The sequence below is a fragment of the Tachysurus vachellii genome, chromosome 19 (assembly GCF_030014155.1).
Source record: "Tachysurus vachellii isolate PV-2020 chromosome 19, HZAU_Pvac_v1, whole genome shotgun sequence".
NCBI lineage: Eukaryota > Metazoa > Chordata > Actinopteri > Siluriformes > Bagridae > Tachysurus > Tachysurus vachellii.
The window spans coordinates 3,445,001-3,469,920 of record NC_083478.1 but is presented as its reverse complement, the minus strand read 5'-3'; the positions used below and the strand labels follow the sequence as shown (position 1 = coordinate 3,469,920).

Genomic DNA, 24,920 nt, shown 5'->3' with positions numbered 1-24,920 from the left:
CATTAAAAATTCTCTAGATTGTAGCTTATAGTATTCTCTTAAACGGTGCCAATAATTCTGGAGTGGGCTGTATATGGATTTCTGCAGAAGGAGCACGTCTTTACAAAGACGGAACAAGGAGCGTCACTCGAAATGATTTCGACAGTGGAGTTATTTGAAGCTGAAAAACGAACCTCCAGCTGGTTAGAGCGGCTGTCAGTATTGATTGTACGAGGTAATAGTGACACTGTGCACTTACTGTGAGAAATGTATTTGTTAGAGTGGAAATGGGAAATGCGTTGCTTCTGTTTGTGAGGAAAACCGTCTCGGTGTTTAATTTACACTTTCGCTGCTCACCCTGTTCGCTCTGAAGGACTTCGTTGTCCACTGAGAGATGCCATCATATATACGTTTAAAAAAAAACGTGAAAATGGAAATCTGGTGTTTCAAATGCGACGGAATAACGTATGTGTGTGTGTGTGTGTGTGTGTGTGTGTGTGTGTTTGTGTGTGTGTTTGTGTGTGTGTTTGCGTGTGTGTTTGTGTGTGTTTGTGTGTGTGTTTGTGTGTGCATTTGTGTGTTTGTGTGTGTGTGTGTGTGTTTGTGTGTGTGTGTGTGTGTTTGTGTGTGTGTGTTTGTGTGTGTTTGTGTGTGTGTGTGTTTGTGTGTGTTTGTGTGTGTGTGTGTGTGTTTGTGTGTGTGTGTGTGTTTGTGTGTGTGTGTTTGTGTGTGTGTGTGTTTGTGTGTGTGTGTGTGTGTTTGTGTGTGTGTTTGTGTGTGTGTGTGTGTGTGTGTGTGTGTGTGTGTGTGTGTGTGTGTGTGTGTGTGTGTTTGTGTGTGTGTGTGTTTGTGTGTGTGTGTGTGTTTTTGTGTGTGTGTGTGTTTGTGTGTGTGTGTGTTTGTGTGTGTGTGTGTGTTTGTGTGTATGTGTTTGTGTGTTTGTGTGTGTGTGTGTGTTTTTGTGTGTGTGTGTGTTTGTGTGTGTGTGTGTGTTTGTGTGTGTGTGTGTTTGTGTGAGTGTTTGTGTGTGTTTGTGTGTGTTTGTGTGTGTGTTTGTATGTGTATGCGTTTGTGTGTGTGTGTGTGTTTGTGTGTGTGTGTGTTTTTGTGTGTGTGTGTGTGTGTGTGTGTTTGTGTGTGTGTGTGTTTGTGTGTGTGTGTGTGTGTTTGTGTGTTTGTGTGTGTGTGTGTTTGTGTGTGTGTGTGTGTGTGTGTGTGTGTGTGTGTGTGTGTGTGTATAACACTGACCCTGCAATTGCTGAGCTCTTCTGCTGTAAATACGATGTTCCCGCATTTTTTGCCTGGAATACCCCTAGAGGAAAGAAAAGAAAGCAAATGTAATTTTTCTTAGAAAATAGCGAGCATGAGTCAGTGTCAAGAGTTAAATGGAGCCTTTGGGAAGACAAGGCAGCGTCGGCATGTACAAGTCTGTACGGTGGGAGAAATAAAATAACATCTACTTTTCTGCAAGAGGATCTTTCTTTGTGCTTTATTTGTGATACAAGCTGACAGCTTCTGTCAGAAATATCGGACCTTTTTTTCTTCAGTACAGAGAGATAACAGACATGGAGGCATTTGGTGGTGAGAAAAAAAGGGGAGGATGGTGAAAAGGAAAAAGGAGGTCATGAGGGGAAAAAAAAAACAAGCGAGAAGTGGTCGCAGGATATAAAAGCAGGGTGTAGTTACAGTATGTGAAATCATCTCAAATTATACAGCAGTATAATCACAGCAGTGGTGAATTCTCTTATCTGATCTACTGCTTCTGATATGTTTAGTTAGCATTTTTAACTGTAGGGGAAGTTCTTCGGGACGGAAAAAAAAAGAGAGGCAGGTGAGGAAACGTGACCCGAACGAACTTCTGTTACAGCAAATGTAAAGAAAACGTTAAAAAAAAAAAATGAAAGAAATCGCTTGTGTTATTAAAATAATTTGAACACTTTTTATACACTGTACCATAAAACCTGCAGCAACACATGAACACATAACCATACACACGTTCATACACAGCACTCGCAGCTCGCTAACAGGGCACCGATCCAGCTCTCGGATGTCAAATATGATTATGATTTTGAAAGGCATCCCTCAGGCAGACAGACCCCCCCTCTTCCCCAAGCCTTCCCTTATCTGCCTCCTCCTGGGGAATGAGTCAGACACCAACATGCAGGTAGGATGGATGCACTAAGCCAGATGCTTAGACACAGCATGCTCACAAAACATAGAGATTTACTGAATTATTGACTTACAGTACAGGCTTTTCAAATTTAGCATTTAAGGAAGGTTAACAAGGATGATGCATTAAAATCTCTCAGAAATAACGGGCCCGATGTGTGTTTCTGGTTGTTGCTGAGACGGTACTTTTATTTGTACCTTTAGTGTGTATCTTGGGGGCACGGTGGCTTAGTGGTTAGCACGTTCGCCTCACTCCTCCAGGGTTGGGGGTTCGATTCCCACCTCCGCCTTGTGTGTGTGGAGTTTGCATGTTCTCCCCGTGCCTCGGGGGTTTCCTCCGGGTACTCCGGTTTCCTCCCCCAGTCCAAAGACATGCATGGTAGGTTGATTGGCATCTCTGGAAAATTGTCCATAGTGTGTGATTACGTGAGTGAATGAGAGTGTGTGTGTGTGTGCCCTGCGATGGGTTGGCACTCCGTCCAGGGTGTATCCTGCCTTGATGCCCGATGACGCCTGAGATAGGCACAGGCTCCCCGTGACCCGAGGTAGTTCGGATAAGCGGTAGAAAATGAGTGAGTGAGTGAGATTTAACTATCTCTAATGAGCAAGCCAGAGGACACGGAAGTTGATGTAAAAAACATCCAGAAAATTTGAGAGGAATCAGACCCTAAAGCAAACCCATTACCAATATGCTAACCATAACAATGTGCATTATTTAATTTAACAGATGAGTCTGAAGCAACCCTCAAACCAATTGCACGAAAGTGGCTTGAAATACAGTAGAATGGCATTTAAATGTCAGGGACATACGTTTTTTTAAATTATTATTTTAATTAATACGATCCTTTATGTTACTGTTTTACATTCACATGTTACAGTTAAGGTCACGACTAATTATACGGACGCAACCGGAAAAAAAAAAAATTCCTCTCAATAATAATATGATAAACTATTCAGCTATGACTGGAGAACCGAATGAGTAATAAGCAGTGAGAGCATGTGTCTGAGCGCAGGAGAAGTGAGGCAGCTGAAACGCTCAGTTCTTTTCTGGGCTGAATTTGTAACAGTTCTGAAAAGAGCTGGGCTCATGTTCATAAAGATCTAAGAACGATCTCAGGGAGCTCCTAATTTAGATGTGATTCAGGATGTCAGCTCTCAGTTCAACTCTGACCAAGGAAAAAAAAAACAACTTTTAACTTAGAGAAGGGGCGGGGCTTAACCCTGTTACTAGGCGACACATTCTTGTTAAGACTGTGATTGGTTGTCGGATAAAAAAAGGAGCGCTTTTAAAATCTGGTCTATTATAAACCTTCGCTTTGTCTCTATGTTAAGATATTTGAGACTATATCGTGTAGGGATTCCGTTGCAGATCGTATTAGAGATGTTCTAACATCTGTATGTTATAAATAACGTAAATGTAAACATCTCAGACACAGAGCAGAAATGTCATAGAGACAAATTATATCATTTCTGTCATTTCAACGCTGTGTCAGAGATGTTAGAGTATCTTTAAACGACACAGCGGCAGAATATATACATATACATGTAATGTGTCTGTGATGTTATCTCTAATCTGATTGGTCACAAAAATAATCCCTACACGATCTAATCTGTATCATCTTATTAACTCACTATCATTATTAAATATTGTATACAACACATTTCTTCTCCCTCTTCACCTTTCAGCCATTTTCTCCTCTGATAAAGAAACTCTTAACCTCTTAAAAGTTCTCCTCACGACTCCTAACACTTTCTGACCTTATGAGCTCTTTTAAGGGTTAAGATGCTTTATGAAGAATCTTTACTAGGATCTTAAGGGGAAACACCAACAAGAACAAGAAGGGAATTTCTAAGAATTCCCTTCGAATTTCATCACTAGGAGAAACTCTTTACACTGAGAATTTTTATAAATACAGGCCCTGGTTTGCTGTGATGACACTCATGGAGTACACTAGAGTTCCTTCTGTATCCACATCAGGATCGGATAAAACGTCAACATACAGTAAAAAATGTCAGGGCTTTTTACACCTGGTCACTTCATGCGCTTTCTGTGATCCGATAGCTATCCGATGGTAAAAAGACCAGGTCTAAATGCCCTCCGAAACATTTTCGAGACAGATATACTGTAAATGCGATGGTTCAAACCCCTTCAGGAGGTGGTCTGGGACACATTTCAGATGAAACTGGACAGGTGTAAATGAATGTGTTTGTTCAAGCCACATACGTCAGCGCTATACTCCTCCCAAACGGAAGGACGTCACTCGCAGGTGATCTTTCACCCAGGCGTCTCGTTGGGGCTTAAAATGCGCTGCTGCTGCCAGCAAAAATGCAGCAAACAGTAAATGCTGTTTTTTGTAGCATAACCGTCGTAACGAGTTTTTTCTTCTTCTTTTTGATTGCGTTCTGAAAACCGCATACACCAAAGCGTGTTCCGTTTTCAATTACCCCGGAAATGAGGTAAAATATATTAGCATTTTGGGCGGGAGTAGAAAGATCGGATCGATATCCGATTCGCCGAGACGCATTTATGTGGCCTAATGTAAACGGAACAGTTGTAACAAATCAGATAGCTATCGGATCAGAGACAACACATGAAGTCACCGGGTGTAAAAAGGCCCTTAAATTCACACAACAAAAATGACCTGCAAACATAAAGTATTAATGCGTACAAAAACATTTTCAATATAGTCGCCGCAGTCAGTCGCTTCATCGATATGTTTTCTAGACCAGCAGCTCTGACAATAGTGTCAGCTGTAATTCAAATCACAGCTTTATATTAAAACCCTCGTTCTAATGTCGTTCGCGGAGACGTCTCTGTGGCGTACGGCGGATGCTTCGTCTTTAATTTAATCCTAATAACGAACGGAGAAAAACGTATAAAAAGTTAGGATGTTGAAGATACGGTGAATGGTTCCGTAAGGACGCGTTTATTTTTGGAAGAGAAGATCACTTTGTAACAGGAGTCAGGAGGTTTTTTTTTCTCTGCCGAAGGAGAGATCAACAACAATAATACTTAATAACACAAATGCCTTTTGAAATTTGGGCTATGAGCTGTGGCACTCATCCAGTAGAAACCTGCATCAATTCCATTACCACAAGGTCGGAGGATCAGATGTCCGAGCTGTAAACAAAAACAGATTTTGGAGACGGCTCTGTGGGCCGTTATTCGCTGGCTCGTTTCCAATCCGGAGAAAAATAAGCTCCTGTTCTTTCCCGCTTGGCGGATACACGATAGAGGGACAAATTAAAGTGCGTTCCTGAACGTGACAGTGCTGAAAGGCCGTTGGCTTTCTGAAATGATCTCTAAACAGCCTGACACTAAAATCAGATTTTCCACAAACTTGTACTGTATGAGCTCACGCTTCCCAAACCGTTCATAAGACAGTATAGCAAATGCGTATGAAATGTAATGGGGACAAATTAAATCTGTTTCTACTAAAAAGTTTGAAAAGTTTTTAGTTTTATTAAAAGCACCTTTCGATGTCAAGTGTGATCGTACGAATATCGAGTGCAGCACATCTGCTGCTATTTTTCATCCTCCCACCATCACTGACTAACATCTGGTTATCGGTGGTCCTACAGTGTGGCTGTATGATAGATGAGCCCATGAAATGGCTAATGGTTACAAAGTAAGTGTGACTAATACACTGCAAGCGTACACACTGAAAGCAGTGTGTGTCTGACGTGAATGGAGAAGAAAAAGCTTCGGACAGTTGTATTAATGAATCTGGCACACTAAGCACAGGTGTGTTTGTGTGTGTGTGTGTATGGACGTGTGTGTGTGTGTGTCTATGGACGTGTGTGTGTGTATGGACGTGTGTGTGTGTTTGGACGTGTCTGTGTATGGACGTGTGTGTGTGTATGGACGTGTGTGTGTGTGTGTATGGACGTGTGTGTGTATGGACGTGTGTGTGTGTGTGTATGGGCATGTGTGTATGGGCGTGTGTGTGTGTGTGTGTGTGTGTGTGTGTGTGGGCGTGTGTGTGTGTGTGGACGTGTGTGTATGGTCGTGTGTGTGTGTGTATGGACGTGTGTGTGTGTGTGTGTATGGACGTGTGTGTGTGTGTGTGGACGTGTGTGTGTATGGACTTGTGTGTGTGTGTGTGTGGACGTGTGTGTGTGTGTATGGACGTGTGTGTGTGTGTATGGACGTGTGTGTATGGACGTGTGTGTGTGTGTGTATGGACGTGTGTGCGTGTGTGTGTGTGTGTGTGGACGTGTGTGTGTATGGACGTGTGTGTGTGTATGGACTTGTGTGTGTGTGTGGACGTGTGTGTGTGGACGTGTGTGTGTGTGGACGTGTGTGTGTGTGGACGTGTGTGTGTATGGACGTGTGTGTGTATGGACGTGTGTGTGTATGGACGTGTGTGTATGGACGTGTGTGTATTGACGTGTGTGTGTGTGTGTGTTTGTGTGTGTGTGTATGTATGTTATTTTATTTTTTTTTTATAAATTCCTAACAAGTTCTTTCTGGAATGCAAAGGAAAATAAAACAAGACAGATAAGAGTCTCTCAACTGCATAACATGATAAGTGTTTTATCTGAACTGAATCCTTACGTAACATTACAACCTTCTTTGAATTAAACTTTGAATTAGCAGCACTTTAAAAAAATAACGCAGACTCCGACTTGATCCGACGCCACGATATCTCATGAGCCGTATTTTACAAGCTGTTCTCTATTCTGTTCTCTGTGATCTGAATGTTCTCTTGCTCTTAGCAAAAATAAAGAAATTAATATTAATAAAACGCCTGTTATGATGTTGCTATGGCACTGGCCACTGCTAGTCAGTGCAAGTATGAAGCGAGCTGGCGGGCAAACGCATAAGTCAATCAGTAACTACTTTTGGTTTAAGCTGCAAATAAAAGAAATCATAACAACACTGTGAGTAAAATCCACATCGTAAAAAACCTGATTTTTCTGTAATTATTTTTTTAAGTAATAATTATTTAAGAATGTTACAAAAGCGAAGTGATATAGTTTTACACACGTATGTGTGAATAAAAAAAAAAGGTCAGGTGTATGATTTAACCAGTTATACTAAGCAGCCGTGTAGGGGTTTAAAACTGGGTGAGGAACAGCTGAACAAAGCCGAATAAATAAATTGTCCAAAACAGTTTCATGTCACAGGTCATACACCAAGGCAAGGAAGAGAACAGCAACAAGACACATGGTAGTTCTACTGCAACAGCAAGGTCTCTCCCAGGCTACGACAGGCAATGTCGAGGATCATAGGTGCAGCATTCGGCCAAGGAAACTAAGTGCAGCGGATGAAAGACGCATCACCTCATTCACTTCGACGACACACAGGAAGATGTCTAGCAGTGACATCAAGCAAAGAACTGGCAGAAACCGGTTGGACCCAGGTACACTGTCTGGAGATGTCTGGCCAGAAGTGGTCTTCATGGAGGAATTGCAGCCAAAAAGCCATACCTCTGACATGGAAACAAGGCTAAGGCCACGTTCACACTGCAGGTAAAAGTGGCCCATATCTGATTTTTTTGGGGTGAAGTGACCAGGTCAGACTTCTTCAGGAGTAGTGTGAACACTCAAATCTAGCCCAGATCTGATTTTTTCAAATCAGATTCACACCACTTCCATATGTGGTCCTGAATCAGACCCAAATCTGATTTTTTCCAATGTGGCCGCAGTGTGAACAACCAAGGCGGATTTGATGCGACTTTTACGTCGATCTACATCGACATTCGTCACGATTATGCGCCGGCGTGTACGCACGCAAACGTGACTACGCCTACAAAATGGATCAAATAATCAAAAGTTGCCCTCGACATCCGAAAATTTTCAAAACACTGCGTCTCTGTGCTGCCATTACACAAACATTTAGAAAGAAAAGCGAAAATGCTTTCTTCCTCCATAACCTCGCCAACTTTAGCGCAACGGCGTGCTGCGTGTGACGTCATTGTTATTGTTCGTTTGCGAATGCGAGTCAGTTCGAAACAGCAAACAGTTCACACTTGTATCTGATATAGGCCACATTTTAAAAGGTAATGTGAACAGCCAAACAAAAAAATCAGATCTGAGCAAAATATCCGAATTGAGCATTAAGACTTGCAGTGTGAACGCGGTTTAAGTGACTCAACTATACACAAAAAGATAGGAACTGGGGTGCAAAAAAAAAGCAGCAGGTGCTCTGGACTGATGAGTCAAAATGTGAAATATCTGGCTGTAGCAGGAGGCGGGTTGTTTGCCAAAGGGCTGGAGAGCGGTTCAGTAATGAGTGTCTGCAGCCAGAGAAGCATGGTGGAGGTTTGGCTTATCTATCTGGATGCTGGATGAAGAATGACTTGTCTTTTCAGAAAGTGTTCTATTGGGTTGAGAGATCTGGTCACTGGTCACTGGGAGGTCTGGCCACTGAAACACTTACCCTGTTTTACCTCAAAAATGAACTTTAAAACCCATCAGAGACAAAAACCCAGTTGTGTTTGCCTTTTTTCAACATGATTTAGCCAACTGTGCTGAATTGGCATGGCGATTATCTTCAACTTCTCATCAAAAAACTCTTTACAAAAAACAATGCTTTACAGATTTTATCATAACCTTGAGCTAATTATGTGCAACCAAATTATTTTATTTCTCTGGTCTTTGTCTTGACGTTTCTTTTCCATGTGCCATTTAGTCAGCATTAAATGGGAGTGGATTTTCACCCTTAAAGTCGGGGTGCACGATGTTTGAGAAACGCTTCAGAAAACTGAGTCGGGCCGGCAAACAAAACAAACGTGTAGCCAATGAGCAGAAAGTGGCGTGTCTTGTCAATATGCGGCGGAGAGAGCGTTCAGTGCGCATATGTGACATTAGCAGAAAGCGATTGAAACATTGACATGGCGGATAAAAAAACGAAAAGCAAATAAAGGCTTACGATAAGGTAAAAAGTAGGACGTGTTAATATAGGATCAGCTTTCCAGCGCTGGAGAGAACTGAACGTCTTCCGCGTGAAACGGAGCTAAACCTTTCACGGTACAACACACAGTACTACAAAAACACATCTGTATTACCATAGTGTTACTCATTGTGTTCATTTATTGATAAAAAAATATACCCTCGGTCAGCTGCCCCAACAGGTTCCGCCATAATAGTTGCCTGGGTTACGTATGTATGTGTGGGGCGGAGCTATCAAAACAGGGGTGACACCCATTTGGGTTAGGGGCGTGTTTGTTTTGCCGTGTTTGTTTCAAATGTCAACATTGGCTTTCAAACATCGTGCATCCCAACTTTAAGTGCCGCTGTTAATTGTCAGTGATCCCGTGGCCACCTGTGTGATGACTGATTAGATTCATCTGCTGGTGAATTGCTGTTCATTACAATTTGCACAAATCTTTGCACCATGATCTTTAATTACTTTGTTAGAATAGTTCCACTTTTGACTTTTGATCTCATGTAAAACCAATAAGCCAGGGTATAGGCATCGTAGCTCCTTTAAAAGCATTTTGCAAATGAGGAAAGGAAAAAAAAACAGCCAATCAACAAAACCAGTAAGAAGTAATGAATATTTCCACATGAATTTTTTATAAAATAAAAGCTAAAAAAACGTCTGTACATAGGACAGGTTAAAGAAGACAAACCTCTACAGAGCACTGAAAGAAAGTGTAGATGTTGGGATTTTAGCCGTCTCGAAGTTTAAGCCTTGCGAATTGCTCTCATGGACATCTATTTGTCTTCTTTTCTGAGACACAACAGCTTTAGACCTCAGGTGAATTAATGAAGCGATGACTGAAACAACCGTGCAGGCAACTGGACATATTCAGCTCCTTAAGCTGGTCTTATGCTGTGGTGAATCTGTGATCCTTAATTAAAGGACAGCATAAAAATCCTTAAGTGATTAAAGAATCAGGAACTCTTTATATCATTAGACATCATGGACAATTCTCAACAAAGCAAGGCATCGAATGAACTCAAACATGTTTTGTATTTGGAATAGAGAGCGTTATAAAGCTGATTCGGTGAACTTTTCGAGCTCAGGGAGTTGTTTTTGGACCACAGATGTTGATGGTGATGATAAAAACATTCAGCCAGAGGAACTGTGTTACGCTAGAATGCTACCTTGGTTGATTGTCATGATGAATGCAGATTGTTATGGGTTACGTTATACTTTGGCAAGATGGCACTGAGATGATAATGATACAAATCGAGACCGGCGATAAAATCCGCGTCGTCGTGAACGTCAGCTGCGCGAAGCAATATCTGGTAATTTTAGGCTGTTTGTCCAGGATAGAAAGACATGCAGGAAATGGGACTAAATATTAAACATGATCAAAACAGTCAATTTTATTCTATTATAAATAGTATTCCAATAGTAATATGATAATAATAATTAAATAGCAAAGTGGAAGAGATTTGATTCATTTTTAGATATAATTACTTCTTCATTATTGATTCTTTTGAACAGCTTTACGTGTTCAATACTTCAACACAAATCTATCCATCTAATAATAATAATAATAATAATAGTTCATTTACTACCGCTTATCCGAACTACCTCGGGTCACGGGGAGCCTGTGCCTATCTCAGGCGTCATCGGGCATCAAGGCAGGATACACCCTGGACGGAGTGCCAACCCATCGCAGGGCACACACACACTCTCATTCACTCATGCAATCACACACTACAGACAAATTTCCATAGATGCCAATCAACCTACCATGCATGTCTTTGGACCGGGGGAGGAAACCGGAGTACCCGGAGGAAACCCCAGAGGCACGGGGAGAACATGCAAACTCCACACACACAAGGCGGAGGCGGAAATCGAACCCCCAACCCTGGAGGTGTGAGGCGAATGTGCTATCCACTAAGCCACCGTGCCCCCAATAATAATAATAATAATAATAATAATAATAATAATAATAATAATAATAATAATAATAATGGAAAGAGAAAAATACAGAGAGAGAAAGAGAAAAGGAGAACTACTTGAGAGAGAAAGAGAACAATATTGAGAAAGAGAGAAAGATGCATCCTGAATCATGCTGTGTGAGAAGACAGCAGGTGATGACAGAATGTGGCCAATTAGGCTGTAAAAGTCTGACAATTTGGAGAGAACATAATGGCAATCAAGCCTAAGTGACTTCTGACTCTCTTACACGGTACATGAGTCATTTATGATTCCTTATTATATAAAAAAAAAGAGAGAGAGATGAGATGCGTATATAACCTTGCTGTTGATTTTAAAAATGTAAAGACTAAAACGTTTAATGCAAGCTATAAAATGCTGAAGACTTATAAAGATTTAGAAAGAATGTCCGTGTTCCAGAAGCAAACTAGACTGCATAAATATTTCAGTGGCTTCTGTAGCCAGGAAAAGGTTGCGTACTTCGGATGTTGTGAAGCGGAAATGTAAAGAATCTGGCAGTTGATCAGAATCTCAGATCGCTCGCTGCAGGCTGAAGATTGTTCAGAAAGGGTTAGTGGAGCATGATAAAGAGTTGAAGGCTGCTGATCTCGATGATCTGATGAAGCGTCTGTGGGATGTGCTGCACAAACAAGTCTGATCCTCAGACATTACAGGACTTAAAGGATCTGCTGCTGACATCTTGATCATCTTGATCATGTGGTCTGAAGGGCTTCACTAGATGGACTGTAATGGTATTTGTTGTCAGTTGATGGATAACTGGAGAACAGAACTGAGTACTAAACTACTATTGATCTTTACTTAAGAGAAGTGTTGATGTTATTAGCATTTCAGGCAGCAGGATGCAAGTGATAATGTATTTAAGGGTGATTAGAACACTGTACACAGTGCACATACACTGCTTAGAGAGAAATCCCATCACCTTATTCGCTTACGAAAGAAAACCTTGTTTATCGCCCTCGGGGGTTTCCTCCGGGTACTCTGGTTTCCTCCCCCGGTCCAAAGACATGCATGGTAGGTTGATTGGCATCTCTGGAAAATTATCCATAGTGTGTGATTGCGTGAGTGAATGAGAGTGTGTGTGTGTTGGGTTGGCACTCCGTCCAGGGTGTATCCTGCCTTGATGCCCAATGACGCCTGAGATGACCTGAGGTAGTTCGGATAAGCGGTAGAAGATGAATGAATGAATGAATGAATGTTCCTAATCGGATGTTTTGCACTGTACATTCACAAGCCCTGTCTTAATCATCTCATTTACATATTTGAATCCTTATTTGCATATTTGCATATTTATAGCAACAGCCACGAAGGGATAAATACAGCGCACAACTGCTTTGCCACACGCTTTCACTCAAAAACACTTCACTTGTCAGTTTGTCGTGTAGTCGACCGGGCGTGTTTTGTTGTTCAACCTCCAATAATTCTTCATCGACACGTATTTTTCCATTCCGACGTTTTAACGCCACGTCGTTTCACACTGTACACGTTTGGCAACTCGATGTGGAATTAACACTGCAGAAGAGTTTCCTAACCCTGGGCAATAAGCCGTGTTAACCCCGTTCCTTAATTAGAAGTGAGAAACGTTTCTCTCCCCCAGGGTAAAAGCAGGGTTTAGAACAACGATATCCTGGTGTTAAGCTCAGTTTAAAAAGTCTGAAACTCTGATGAGAGACACTAAGAATGAGGAATATTAAAAAGCCTCACAGTTTTTCCCTGACACACTTTTACAGCATCTCCGTTCTGTGGTCGCACGCAGTACAGAGACGAACACGAGACGTTGTATTGTTATACAGTACGTAACAAAATGAAGCCACTTTTCACCTTGTATTAGTCTCTCTGGATGGAAACAACAGCTCGGCTGAACTACTGATAAATTTCCAACGGTTTACGCCGGTGTTTCGGTGCTTTTGGCAGATTATTTAGTTGTGTTTCTACCTCATATATCTCAATATACACATGTGACAGGACTGTGGCTGTGATAAATGGTCTGCTGCGGTTGGACAGGGAGTCTTTTGGACAGAAAATGTCAAGACTTTCTTTCTTTATCTAATTGGGCCATATGCTGCTTGTGCGCTAACTCGGGTGCAGAGCTACAATCAGCGAGATGTTTCTAAAGCAGACCGATGGAGCCAATATAAAAAGATATTGATCGAGTACCAAGTAATTCTCTAGGTCTTTTGTCAACTCTTCATTCGAATACGTAGAATAGGTTTCCTATTGTGGATGAAGGGATCTGAAAGAGACACTTATCACATTTGGACAATGTGTTCATAATAAGTCACATCATTTCTTCTGCAAATTTATAAATATTTGGACCTAAAAATAGATTTCGGTCTGATCCGAAGGTCCAAACCCTGAGCAGAAAAACACATTATCTGAGTCCAAAACAACCCCAGAGTTAGAGGTACAGGAAAGTAAAATCCGTGCCTCAGGCATGATTCAGTGGCCTGTCATGTCCTGAAGGCATTGTTGCCTTATCTTAGAGAAACATGGGGGAAAAGAAGATGTTTTTTGCTCAACTGCAGTCCCAGCCTCCCGTGAACAGTGCACAGACCTTGGCGAGTTGCCATAGAAACCGGCAGGTAAGAAAGTCGTGATTCTTTTCCTTACTTCCACACAGCAGCGACACTCGGTACCTGCCTACCGGCTCTGGAAAGCATGTTGACCTAGTAAAAAGACGCCCACTGCTGCCCACTTCTCCCCACCGCTCTCTGCTTACACCACGAGGGAAACAGAGCGGCTTAAAGGCCACGACGATTGTGGGGGTTTTACTTCCGTGCAGCATCCCGTACTCACGAACGCCAGCCGCGCTGTGTGCACCGAGCCGCCGAGCTGAGATACAAAAGCATCTGAAGTTACAGATAAGTCGGATTTCAAAGTGCGACTGCAGACACGGTCACTATAATCCTTCTGATCCTATAGCGCGGTCCTCATTCAGCTTTGTTCAAAAAAAAAATAATGAAACAGCCAGAGGTTCCATAGATTTAGTAAAAAAAAAATAAAAAATCCAGCTGTCTACAGAATATTAATAGGCTAGTAGAGAAAAAATGAATTCTAGTCGATTTTCAATCTTATTCTCCATCTGATCTTGGCTTATGCCAAACAAGTCAAAATGCCTTTATATATGGTTTGTATTTAAAGTTTTCTGTACTAAATACTTTCTGTTAGGTTTGTTATGGTGTTACGGTTATTAGAGCTGCACACTGCCATGCTAGATTTATTTATTTATTTATTTATCTATCTATTTATTTATTCCTTTATTTGCTTCTATCTCACAGGAAAGACCTGCTGTGTGTGTGTGTGTGTGTGTGTGTGTGTGTGTGTGTGTGTGTGTGTTTTTCAGAGGAAATCTTGCATTGGTGAAACCACAAGGATGAGATTCTTCTTTTAAACTCATACCGGTGAAGACACATATGTAATTACTTTCTATGAGCGCTTTCTTCATGCGCGTGAATCAAAAAGATGGCTTTGGCTGAATGTGGATGATGTCGTTAAAATCTTTGCTCCTCTGAATATTGCAGTGTTTAGTCAATTTCATGTTCATTTCTGTCATCGCAAAATCACAAAATTCACGAGGGACCGCTAAAAGATTGGATGGATTTTGATGTGTACCTTTTTATGGTTCCGTAATTTTAACCCGTAGTTTCTCGGAGTCTGAGGGAAACGTATCGGGTCGGTTAATACCGTGAAACCTCTGTAACGGGGCTTCAGCTTGATAGTATTGTTAGACATTGACCTATTTGTGCTTGCATGAAGATGTGTGTTGATGGAGATGTTGATGTTCTGTCGCTCTGGATAAGGACATCTGCCATGTGCCGTATGTGTAAATATCACAATGTGCGAAAAGGCGTTCTGATTATTCTGCCTACAACGTTACGACGTCCGGCTACACGGTGAAGATCCGCTCAGGTTCATAAATGACGTTCGTGAATATTCTCTCTATTTATAAGTCCTTAACCGCATCAGCAAGTCGGTGTGCCGCTGAAAGTGAACAATGAACGATACTGTTTAAGATTTTTATAAATAAATAAATAAATAAATAATAAAGGGACTGAATTCAATTAGTTGTTATTTACATAGAGACCTGAAGCTCTAATACATAGAAACAGAATAAAATCTCTAACCTACAATTGTGGTAAAAATTTCATTTTATGTTTGACTGAACCCCTTAACACATTTTATAAATAAATAAATAAATGGCCCTTTGCAGGAGATGACCACAGAATATCGTACGTCTTCTCAGTGTGTTGTAGTTAAAACAAACAGAGGGACAGATGTGACAGATGTGACAGGCGTGTTGGGCCACTTTACATCAGCAGTGTAATTCCATGGTTACTCGGTGCCATTCTCACACATCACTCTCTGGGTTGGTTTTTTCACATATGCCAAAGCTGTGCAGTCTGAGCACAGAGCCGCTGGGTGCACGAGCATGATAAGGCACACACACTCTTACACACACACACTCACACAAAACCTTCTGTGAGAGCCCAAAGAGCTTTATAATGTGTCTGCATACTGTGTTTGTTTGGAGCATAAATAGAAGAATCTGTCAGTTATATCCAGCTAAGCCCAAAAACAGGTCATTCTGAGGCCAGTATACGTTTCCAGAAATGAGTAATAAATAAAGGAACAGTTGAACAAATCGAAGCAAATTTCTTCTTAGTAAATGCAACCGTTTACTTATTTGTTAGACCATTTTGCAGATATGTTACTTGCTTTAATCAGTGACAGTAGACACACGTACGCACACAGACACAGACACACACACACACACACACACACATGCACACACAAACACACACAGACACACACACAAACACACACACACACGCACACACAAACACACACAGACACAAACACACAAACACACACACACACACACACACACACAAACACACACACGCACACACAAACACACACACGCACACACAGACACGCACACAAACATACAGACACACACACACAGACAGGCACACAAACACACATACAGAGAGACAGGCACACAAACATACAGACACACACACAGACAGGCACACAAACACACACATACACACACAGACAGGCACACAAACACACACACAAACACACACACGCACACAAACACGCACACATGCACACACACACGCACACACACAGACACGCACACAAACACACACATACACACACACAGACAGGCACACAAACACACATACACACACAGACAGGCACACACATACACACACAGACAGGCACACAAACACACACACACACACACACACATAAATACACACAGATCTATGTGTGTGTACCTGACTGTCTGTCTGTGTTTGATCATAACATACATAGAAACATTTCAGACTATTTAAATGCTGATTACAGATAAAAACAGACTTTATTTATTCCCAAACAAGACAGACCTGTAGTATAACGAGGAAAGTTGAAGCAAGATGTATAAATATCTGGTTGTGTATGGATGAAAATGTTTTATTTTGGTATGATTAGTACTTTTATCAGCTGAGGGTGATATTAGACATTAGACTCCTAACTCCAGTGCAAAATGGAGCTAATCAGCTCCATCGTGTCGAAAAAGGTTTCTAAATGTCGGTTCCTAATATCTAAAAATATTACAGCTGAGCTCCCGAATAAAACCGGGGGAAACTTACGACAGCGTTCTCTCCAGACGAGCTCCAGACGAGCCAATGATCTCTCCCAGAGTGCAGAAAGTCTGGCCCAGGAAAGACTGAGAGAGACACGTAGTCATCAGTTACACAGTAATGTGGGTCACTGAGAATACACAGCGGCGGTGCCGTCTAGACGATAACGGCGTTCTCACACAGGCGTCACCTCACAGAATTAAAACACAGATGATGCTTAACTGACGCAACCTAAAAGCAATGGATTAGACGAGTCGATGACAGGCGTGACACGAAAAAAAAAGAACCGATGAGACAAAAAAACGGAAAGGAATCGTCTCTAAAACACTGACTGTTCCATGTGTGTTATGTTCTGACCCGGGTCGATTCCAACGAGCGATGATATGCAAAATGACAACGAAAAGCTCATGTTAACATTTAGGTGACTTACTTTCTGCGAGCCGCACATCCGGAGTAGCAGAAAATCAGAGTAATAACAGCACAGAAGCTGAGTGACGGGTTACGTTTAAAAATCACAGTACGCTAGAATGATGTTGTATACAGTATACGAGCTTACATGCTTCGAAATGTTGGAGCTTCTGGAGTCCACATTGTATCTGTAACAACAAAAATAGGACAAAATTTGGTCTCTTTAGCTGGGGAAAAAAAACAATAATATTAAAATCTGTAAAGAAATACAATGAGATATACAGTACATAGACCAGAGCACTAGAGAATAGAAGCAGGCGATACAATAAGAACACAAACAGGTTCGGGCCATAACACAGAGCACAGCGAGTGTGATGTTCTATAAGACAGGTGCTGTTTCTGCTGAGAACGTGAGGGAAAAGCAATTACATTAACCCTTTCACAACTATGGTACTGATTTTCTGCTCCTGCATTCGTTTAGGTTTTCAGCTTTGACATTTGAGATATCTTCGTTCACACAACATTTGGTTTTGAAATGGTTTTTTTTTTTTGTTTTTTTTTTTATAAAAAAAAAAATAATAAAGTTTTTATGTAATTTAACTTTAAACTCCTCATTGTAACCTTCAGATCCAAAAATAAATGTATTTATTTTTAATGTGGGATTTAATGTGATTTTACATGTTTTAGTATCTTTTGGGTCTGAATGCTGCAATTATTATCTAGTATATATATATACACACACGCAGGGTATATTTTATAAATCATGTCTATAACACATTCAGCTAATTCGTGTACACTTTAACATTCAGCTGAAATTTAACAGTTAACAAACAATCGGTTATCAGGTCTGTTGACGATACCAGCGATATCCCAAAAAAAAGTATTGTTCTTTAATCGATTGTGATATTAACATTATCTTGTCCATCTATTAAAATGATAAAATTGATCAAATGTGCAACGGAAAGGAAAGTTTGATGACAGACGAAAATCAGACTCGTTCCTATCTGGACCGAGATTGTTAATTTGATTGGGAAAAAATGGATTTGCCCGGTGGTGCGACGAGCCGTGTGACGGGGTTAACAATTTACAAACAACAGCTTTACTGCAAACTCGCTATCTTCGCAATGAAAATATGCTCATTTCTAATTCTATCTAGCACTTCCTATTTTGAAATTACAATAAATCGAACATCAGATTATTAAATCGTTTACCAGTCCGTAAAAGACTAGCCGTAAATATACTAGACTTTTAACTCATATCGAGCATAACATAATCTATAGTCTCGTTTACGTTTACAGAATTTCACAGACATGCTACTCCAGAGCAACTTTAATTTTTTATCTCATTTTATTCAACTGAGGGTTAAGGGCCTTGCTAAGGGGCCCGGCAGTGTACCTGGGAGTCAAACTGACAATAGACCAACACCTTAACCACTAGGCTACCGACTGGCTACTCAGCAGCTCAATTTTCAAATTTGAAACATTTATATGAAATTAATATATCAAATTGTAGATATGTGTAAAATAGCTTTAAAGGTGGGGTGTACGATGTTTAAAAAACCGCTGGCCGACAAAACAAAACAAATGTGTAGCCAATGAACAGAAAGGGGCGTGTCTTGTCAATATGCGGCGGAGAGAGTGTTCAGTGCGCATGTGTGACATTAGCAGAAAGCGATTGAAACATTGACGTGGCGGATACCTGCCGTTACCTCTGCCTCCGGTTCTAGGTGTTGAACGTCGTCTTCCGCGTGAAACGGAGCTAAACATTTCACGCTACAACACACAGTACTAAAAAAACACATCTGTATTACCATAGTATTACTCATTGTGTTAATTTATTGATAAAAATATCCCCTCGGTCAGCTGCCCCAACAGGATCCGCCATAATAGTTGCCTGGGTTACGTGTGTATGTGTGGGGTGGAGCTATCAAAACAGGGGTGACACCCATTTGGGTTAGGGGTGTATTTGTTTTGGTGATTTCAAATGTCAACTGGCTTTCAAACATCCTGCACCTCACCTTTAATAATATTTGGATAACTGTATACTTACTACAGGAAAACTAAATCGATCCGACCGTATTCAAGATCTTTACCCTGGTCATTATTTGCAGGGTGTAGATTGGGATTCTCACAATGCTCATTCAACTGGAACAGTATCGGATTCGTTCACATTAACGTAGATAAACACTGCAGGGGTTTATTTAACACTGCGATTTTACCGTCTAATGGCAAAGTAATAAAATGTCACGTAAATATTACGCACTTACACGTCAAAGCGGAGGTTCTGCTTCTCCTCGAAGAAGTAATCCAAAACGAATTTCCTCACAAAGTCTGGGTTCAGAGTGTTTTCAATCACTTCGGTCCTGCCAAACTTAACAAGAGGAATAAAAAGGCACAGGTTAAGGAAGATACGGCGAGATGCTACAAACCCTGCACACATTATTAATGTACAGTACTATATGAATATATATATATAAGATGATGTCATCCAGCTTGAGCTTGTTTTTAAACACCATGGTGAAAGCCTACGGGTGATTGGAATCGTTTTAGGATTCAATATTGTGATGCTACATTTGGTATTGGGATTTCCGGCGGTCACGATGTATAAGTCAAAAAAACTGTCTTTTATGTGTAAATATTTATTAGCTCTATATGTTTCAGGCACTAAGGTGTTAATATTATAAACAAATATATATATTGCTTGAAATGTAAAATCTAAAATAGTGCGTTGTTGAAAACTAGAACCTGCTCTGACCTTATTAGGAGTCAAAGATTCATGGTTTAACCCTTGTATGTTGTTTGTATTTTTGTTGCTCAGCCAGTGTTCGTGGGTCTGTTTGACCCGCTGCATTTTTAGGTTTTTAATTCAACACAATCAAAAATTTGATGTTAAAATACTCTACAGATGTTTACTTCATCCCAATTACAAGCAATATAAACAGCATATATGGTTAATATTTCCCCTTTACCTTTATTACATCACATTTTTTAATTAAAGTGCTACTCGGTTTTTTGTTGTTTTTTAATAAAATGTAATAAAAAAAGAGAATCAAATTTAATCAAGTTATAAGTGGAAAAAAATCAACAAATTTACAAGGAAGCAAAGTTTTTCAAAACTATTGATGTTTATGAGTATGGGTCTCACAGACCCGAACAACATACAAGGGTTAATATATATATAAAAAAATACAGAGTAAATATGAAGTGAAAACATATATGTGTTGCATAACATGACACAATATTCAAAACCTTGTAGTGTATTATAATAAAATAATATTCTTAATTATAATTAAAAAATAACTCAAAGGAGTTCACAGACATTTGGACTTTTTTATATAATGTAACATATACTATATATACAGTATAATTCATACAAAACTCTAGAACAGATCAAATAATTTAGTGAATCTTAAAATACTTTTTCTCCTTTTCAGTGTTAAATTCAGTTCACTTTAATTCTATTTTATTTGTATAACACTTTCAAAAATGGACATTGTCACAAAGCAACTTTACAGAAATATAGCAATTCAGGGCAAATATCATAAACTTTAAATTTATCCACAATGAATTCCCCAATAATCCTGAGGTGATATGAGGAAGAAACTCATATTTTTTTTGCTTATTAAATAAACGTATCGTTTAGCAAACCAATATATCACGGCGCATAAAAACGACTTTAAGTACGACAATGTGTTAACGTCCTTCCTCTTGGAGCCGGCGCATCCGTACAGCAGATTGTGCTCAGCTTGAGACAGGAAGCTGAATAGACTCTCGCCGTGTGATGTGGTGACGGCGTGGCAGCTGGCTTCCATCGCACATCCAGCAGATCCTCGCTGCTTTTCTCTGATAAACCTCAGCAACAAGCTATTGATTCTTCACACCGCCCACTTCCTCGTCTCCTCACTTAACCCACGTAATCCCACCTATTACTTCGCTATCCACGCTATCTGTTACCGGCTTTGAAAGAGGTCTGGGGATCGGTGACATCAATGACCTTGCGATCTTTGACGCTCAAGTCGAATTAAAGCGCTGGCGCTGATACTAAATACAGCCAGGAGTAGAAAAAAAACTGCATTCTGGTCTGTACCAGCTTGTAGACTACAGTGTGATTAAAATGCATTACATTTCAGAGTTGCTGCTCAGGGATATTTTGGTGTTGGTATATAATCCTTCTACCAAGAGCTTGCAACTCCCTGCAATAGATGTGCTGCTGTGTGGAAAGGTGCGTCGTATGAATACTTCATGATTCCTGCTGGAAAATCTCTCTCGAGTGCAACGACAGACTTCAAATCCCTAAGGACAGTCCTGCTTTCTTTCCCCCCGACACCGCACCCCCCACCCCCTGTTTTCCCTCTCCGAGTCTGTCTTTTCAGGACAAGCGTCCCATTTTAAAAGAAAGGTGTGACATTGGGAAGTATGTGCATGCACTCCGTGACTTTGCATTCGTTGAGGGTAAAACGATTTTTATTTAGCAAACTCACACGAGACGGCAACCTGGGGGCGAAACGAGGGAGTCAGCAAGAAAGAGAATTAAGCAGGAGACCGAGGCAAATCCTGAAAATCAGGAACGCTTCACCAGACAGTCACTATACTGACAGGAAGGCTGCTTTTTTTTTTTTTTTTTTCAAACCGTAATCCGTTGCACCGAACGCTGGCTTTTAACTAACCATTCAATAATCTCCAACCCACCAATTCACCACCAAATTATTTTTAGCAGTGTTACTATAATTGTAATTTAAACCCACATCCCATCAGCCCACATCCACATCAGAGAGAGAGACAGAGATATATATTAGGCTTCAGAGACACAACAACTGGGAAAGATTCAGTACTTTATCGTAAGCATTTAGCACAGAATGTTCAATAATCCTAATCTTGACCCTTAACGAATATTTTTGCTGCATTCTGATAAAATATGTATAAAAAAAGTCCATTTCTTTGAAAAGGTGCCTCTATCATAAACAAACTTTATGCCAACAAATTCTAATCGAATAGGTAGAGTGGCACATGTAGGGTTGTGATGTAACCTGATAATTGTGCACATTTTTTCCGCTTGTCCAAATGACTCGCTATGATTCCGTATTCTTCCGTAGCGTCGTTCTCAGAACTAACTCGGCTAAATAATATGTAAACAATATAGCTGCAAACGGTAATTAATGAAGTGAAGCACATTTTTGCACTGTCGCTTAGTAAAGGAGGAAGACCAGAAGCCGCCGGAAGTATCGGCGCTTGTTGCTCGTTCTCAAGGACATATAATAAAGTTGAAAGCAAACGTTTGCTGAGCCGTTGCTGAGATATTGTCTAACTTCTTGTTTTCAGAGGCTCCAAATGACCTCAAATCCTGCGTATGAACTTCAGGACATGTTGGTAAATATAAGTGATAGGTTTGGGGTCAGCACATAAAAGCCTCGCTGAGAAATGTCCTCGTTTCCTGTATGCCGAATTAGCCATAAATTCCTTTGCGGGATACGGACCAAACGTCCCACGTAATAAAAATCAGGGAATTCGCATTTTTTGATGTTTCAACAAAATTAGTAAGAATTTTGATCGAATCAAAAACAGTATTATTAAAATCAATTTAAAAACGACAAGCCGTTTACGTAACAAACTGTCGGTCCTCCGTTTAATGTCACGAGCAACGCGATGTCCGTGTCCATGGAAAGCTTGAATACCTTGTGTGCATCTTGAATTGTACAACACAATGCTAACGTTCTCACAACGCTAACGTTAACGGACAACATTTGTATGAGCACATTTAAATTTTGATTCAAATTCAAAAGTCACGTTCCTTTTTCACAAATCACATATTCTTTAAAATTCTGTAGAAAAACAAGGATCTCGATGTGAGAGTTTTAAAAAAGTGGCAGAAAATCCGATCAGCGGAAACTGGAATTCCTAAGACGCTCCATTGTGGAGCTGCTGAGCCTCATTGGTCATGCTAAAGGGCTTAAGTGGCAGTCGACACTGCTGTGAAAGTAGCTGAGACTGTCCTCTATCTCTTAGAAGAAGTGTGTCTAATTAAACGTCGTGTTTTTATCACCTGGATAATGTTTTAAAGGCAAGTAAATGATCGACAGTTGTTTTGAAACTGTTGAAAATTGAAATGTTTTTAAAACACCAATTATGTACTGCACTGTAACCTTTTAATATCCGTACCTCAGTCAATTAAAGTAGAATTTATTTTACACCCTATATTTTTCACCCTTAAAGTCGGGGTGCACGATGTTTGAAAAATGCTTCAGAAAACTGAGTCGGGCCGAATAACAAAACAAACGTGTAGCCAATGAACAGAAAGGGGCGTGTCTTGTCAATATGCGGCGGAAAGTTCTGGGTGTTGAACGTCGTCTTCCGCGTGAAACGGAGCTAAACCTTTCACGGTACAACACACAGTACTACAAAAACACATTTGTATTACCATAGTATTACTCATTCAGTTCATTTTCTGATAAAAATATACCCTCGGACAACAGGTTCCGCCATAATAGTTGCCTGGGTTACGTATGTATGTGTGGGGCGGAGCTATCAAAACAGGGGTGACACCCATTTGGGTTAGGGGCGTGTTTGTTTTGGCGATTTCAAATGTCAACATTGGTTTTCAAACATTGTGCATCTCACCTTTAACTAGAATTTATATATAAAACTCAGCGGGGTCAGAGGAGAATGAATGGCCATGCTGGTCTGAGCTAGTAAGAAGGCTATGGTAGCCACCTAAGGACACACAAGACGCTGTAAAGCTTGAGGTGCGTCGGGTTCCACACCTGATTGCCGTGAACAGGTCTCACCAAACCTGGTCAATGTCCCCCTGTGATTGTGTCCTGTAACGCTACTGTGTTTGTGTCCTGTGACACTACTGTGATTGTGTCCTGTCCTACACGCTACTGTGATTGTGTCCTGTCCTACACGCTACTGTGATTGTGTCCTGTCCTACACGCTACTGTGATTGTGTCCTGTGACGCTACTGTGATTGTGTCCTGTGACGCTACTGTGATTGTGTCCTGTCCTACACGCTACTGTGATTGTGTCCTGTGACGCTACTGTGATTGTGTCCTGTCCTACACGCTACTTTCTGATTTAAAATGTTTGTTTAAGACTGCGTATTTCTGCGTGTTTAATTATAAGCTCCCGATCATTACAGCCCGGTCTATACCACGGGCTTCAGACAGCAATGTCACATCTGTGTAGACTCACCTCTCTCCATTCCTTTGTCCCAATTCCTTGCACGTATAAGACAACAACTGCAGATAATGAGAAAGAAAAACAGAGTCAGGCATGTGAGCTATGAATCCCTGGCTGGCTAGAAGTTTGTCTTTCATCAGGATTAGATTAATTGAATCTGGACAGCGTGTTTATTTTTGCAGTCGAGCCTATAAAAGTGCGAGCCGGAATTACGGAACGGACTAAACGACAAGAAAAAGGACGGGTCAGGGATCACGATGGACGTGAGAGAAAACAGAAATAGCTGTTGAGCAGATGGAGGAAATCAAACCCATGTGACTGTGATGAAGATGATGATGAAGATGGGAGAAAGTGCGATGCGGTGGACTGGCTCTGGTGTCCGGAGATGGATGGCATTATGAAACGTGACTGACAGAGAGGAAAACGGGACACTCTGCAGGTCTCGCAGTGGGACACCGGGTTACAGGACGCATGCAATCAATTACTCCAGTGACCCTACAATCTGCAGCAACCTGGTTTAATCACATCTTTAATGATGCCAGTAGTTAAATGTGCACCGATTTCCACAAAACACAACAAATAACAAATTCTGTTGCGATCTCTTATTCCAGGACACTCATCTGGTTTACTATAAATAATTAACACGATATTACGTTGGGTTTTCGGAAGCTAATCATCTACCTTCCTTTGTAA

General features: G+C 40.8%; 1 protein-coding gene across 1 annotated transcript in view; it reads right to left on the bottom strand.

Annotated features, from left to right (window-relative positions):
• cpne9 (copine family member IX) overlaps positions 1-24,920 on the bottom strand; it is a 54,353-nt gene that overhangs the window by 15,146 nt on the left and 14,287 nt on the right. The window contains exons 3-7 of the mRNA XM_060893928.1: positions 24,240-24,286; positions 19,319-19,422; positions 17,201-17,240; positions 16,654-16,730; positions 1,228-1,291 (exon numbers count right to left, since the gene is read on the bottom strand). Of these exons, the coding sequence (XP_060749911.1) occupies positions 1,228-1,291; positions 16,654-16,730; positions 17,201-17,240; positions 19,319-19,422; positions 24,240-24,286 (332 nt within the window). The remainder of the gene's footprint in view (positions 1-1,227; positions 1,292-16,653; positions 16,731-17,200; positions 17,241-19,318; positions 19,423-24,239; positions 24,287-24,920) is intronic.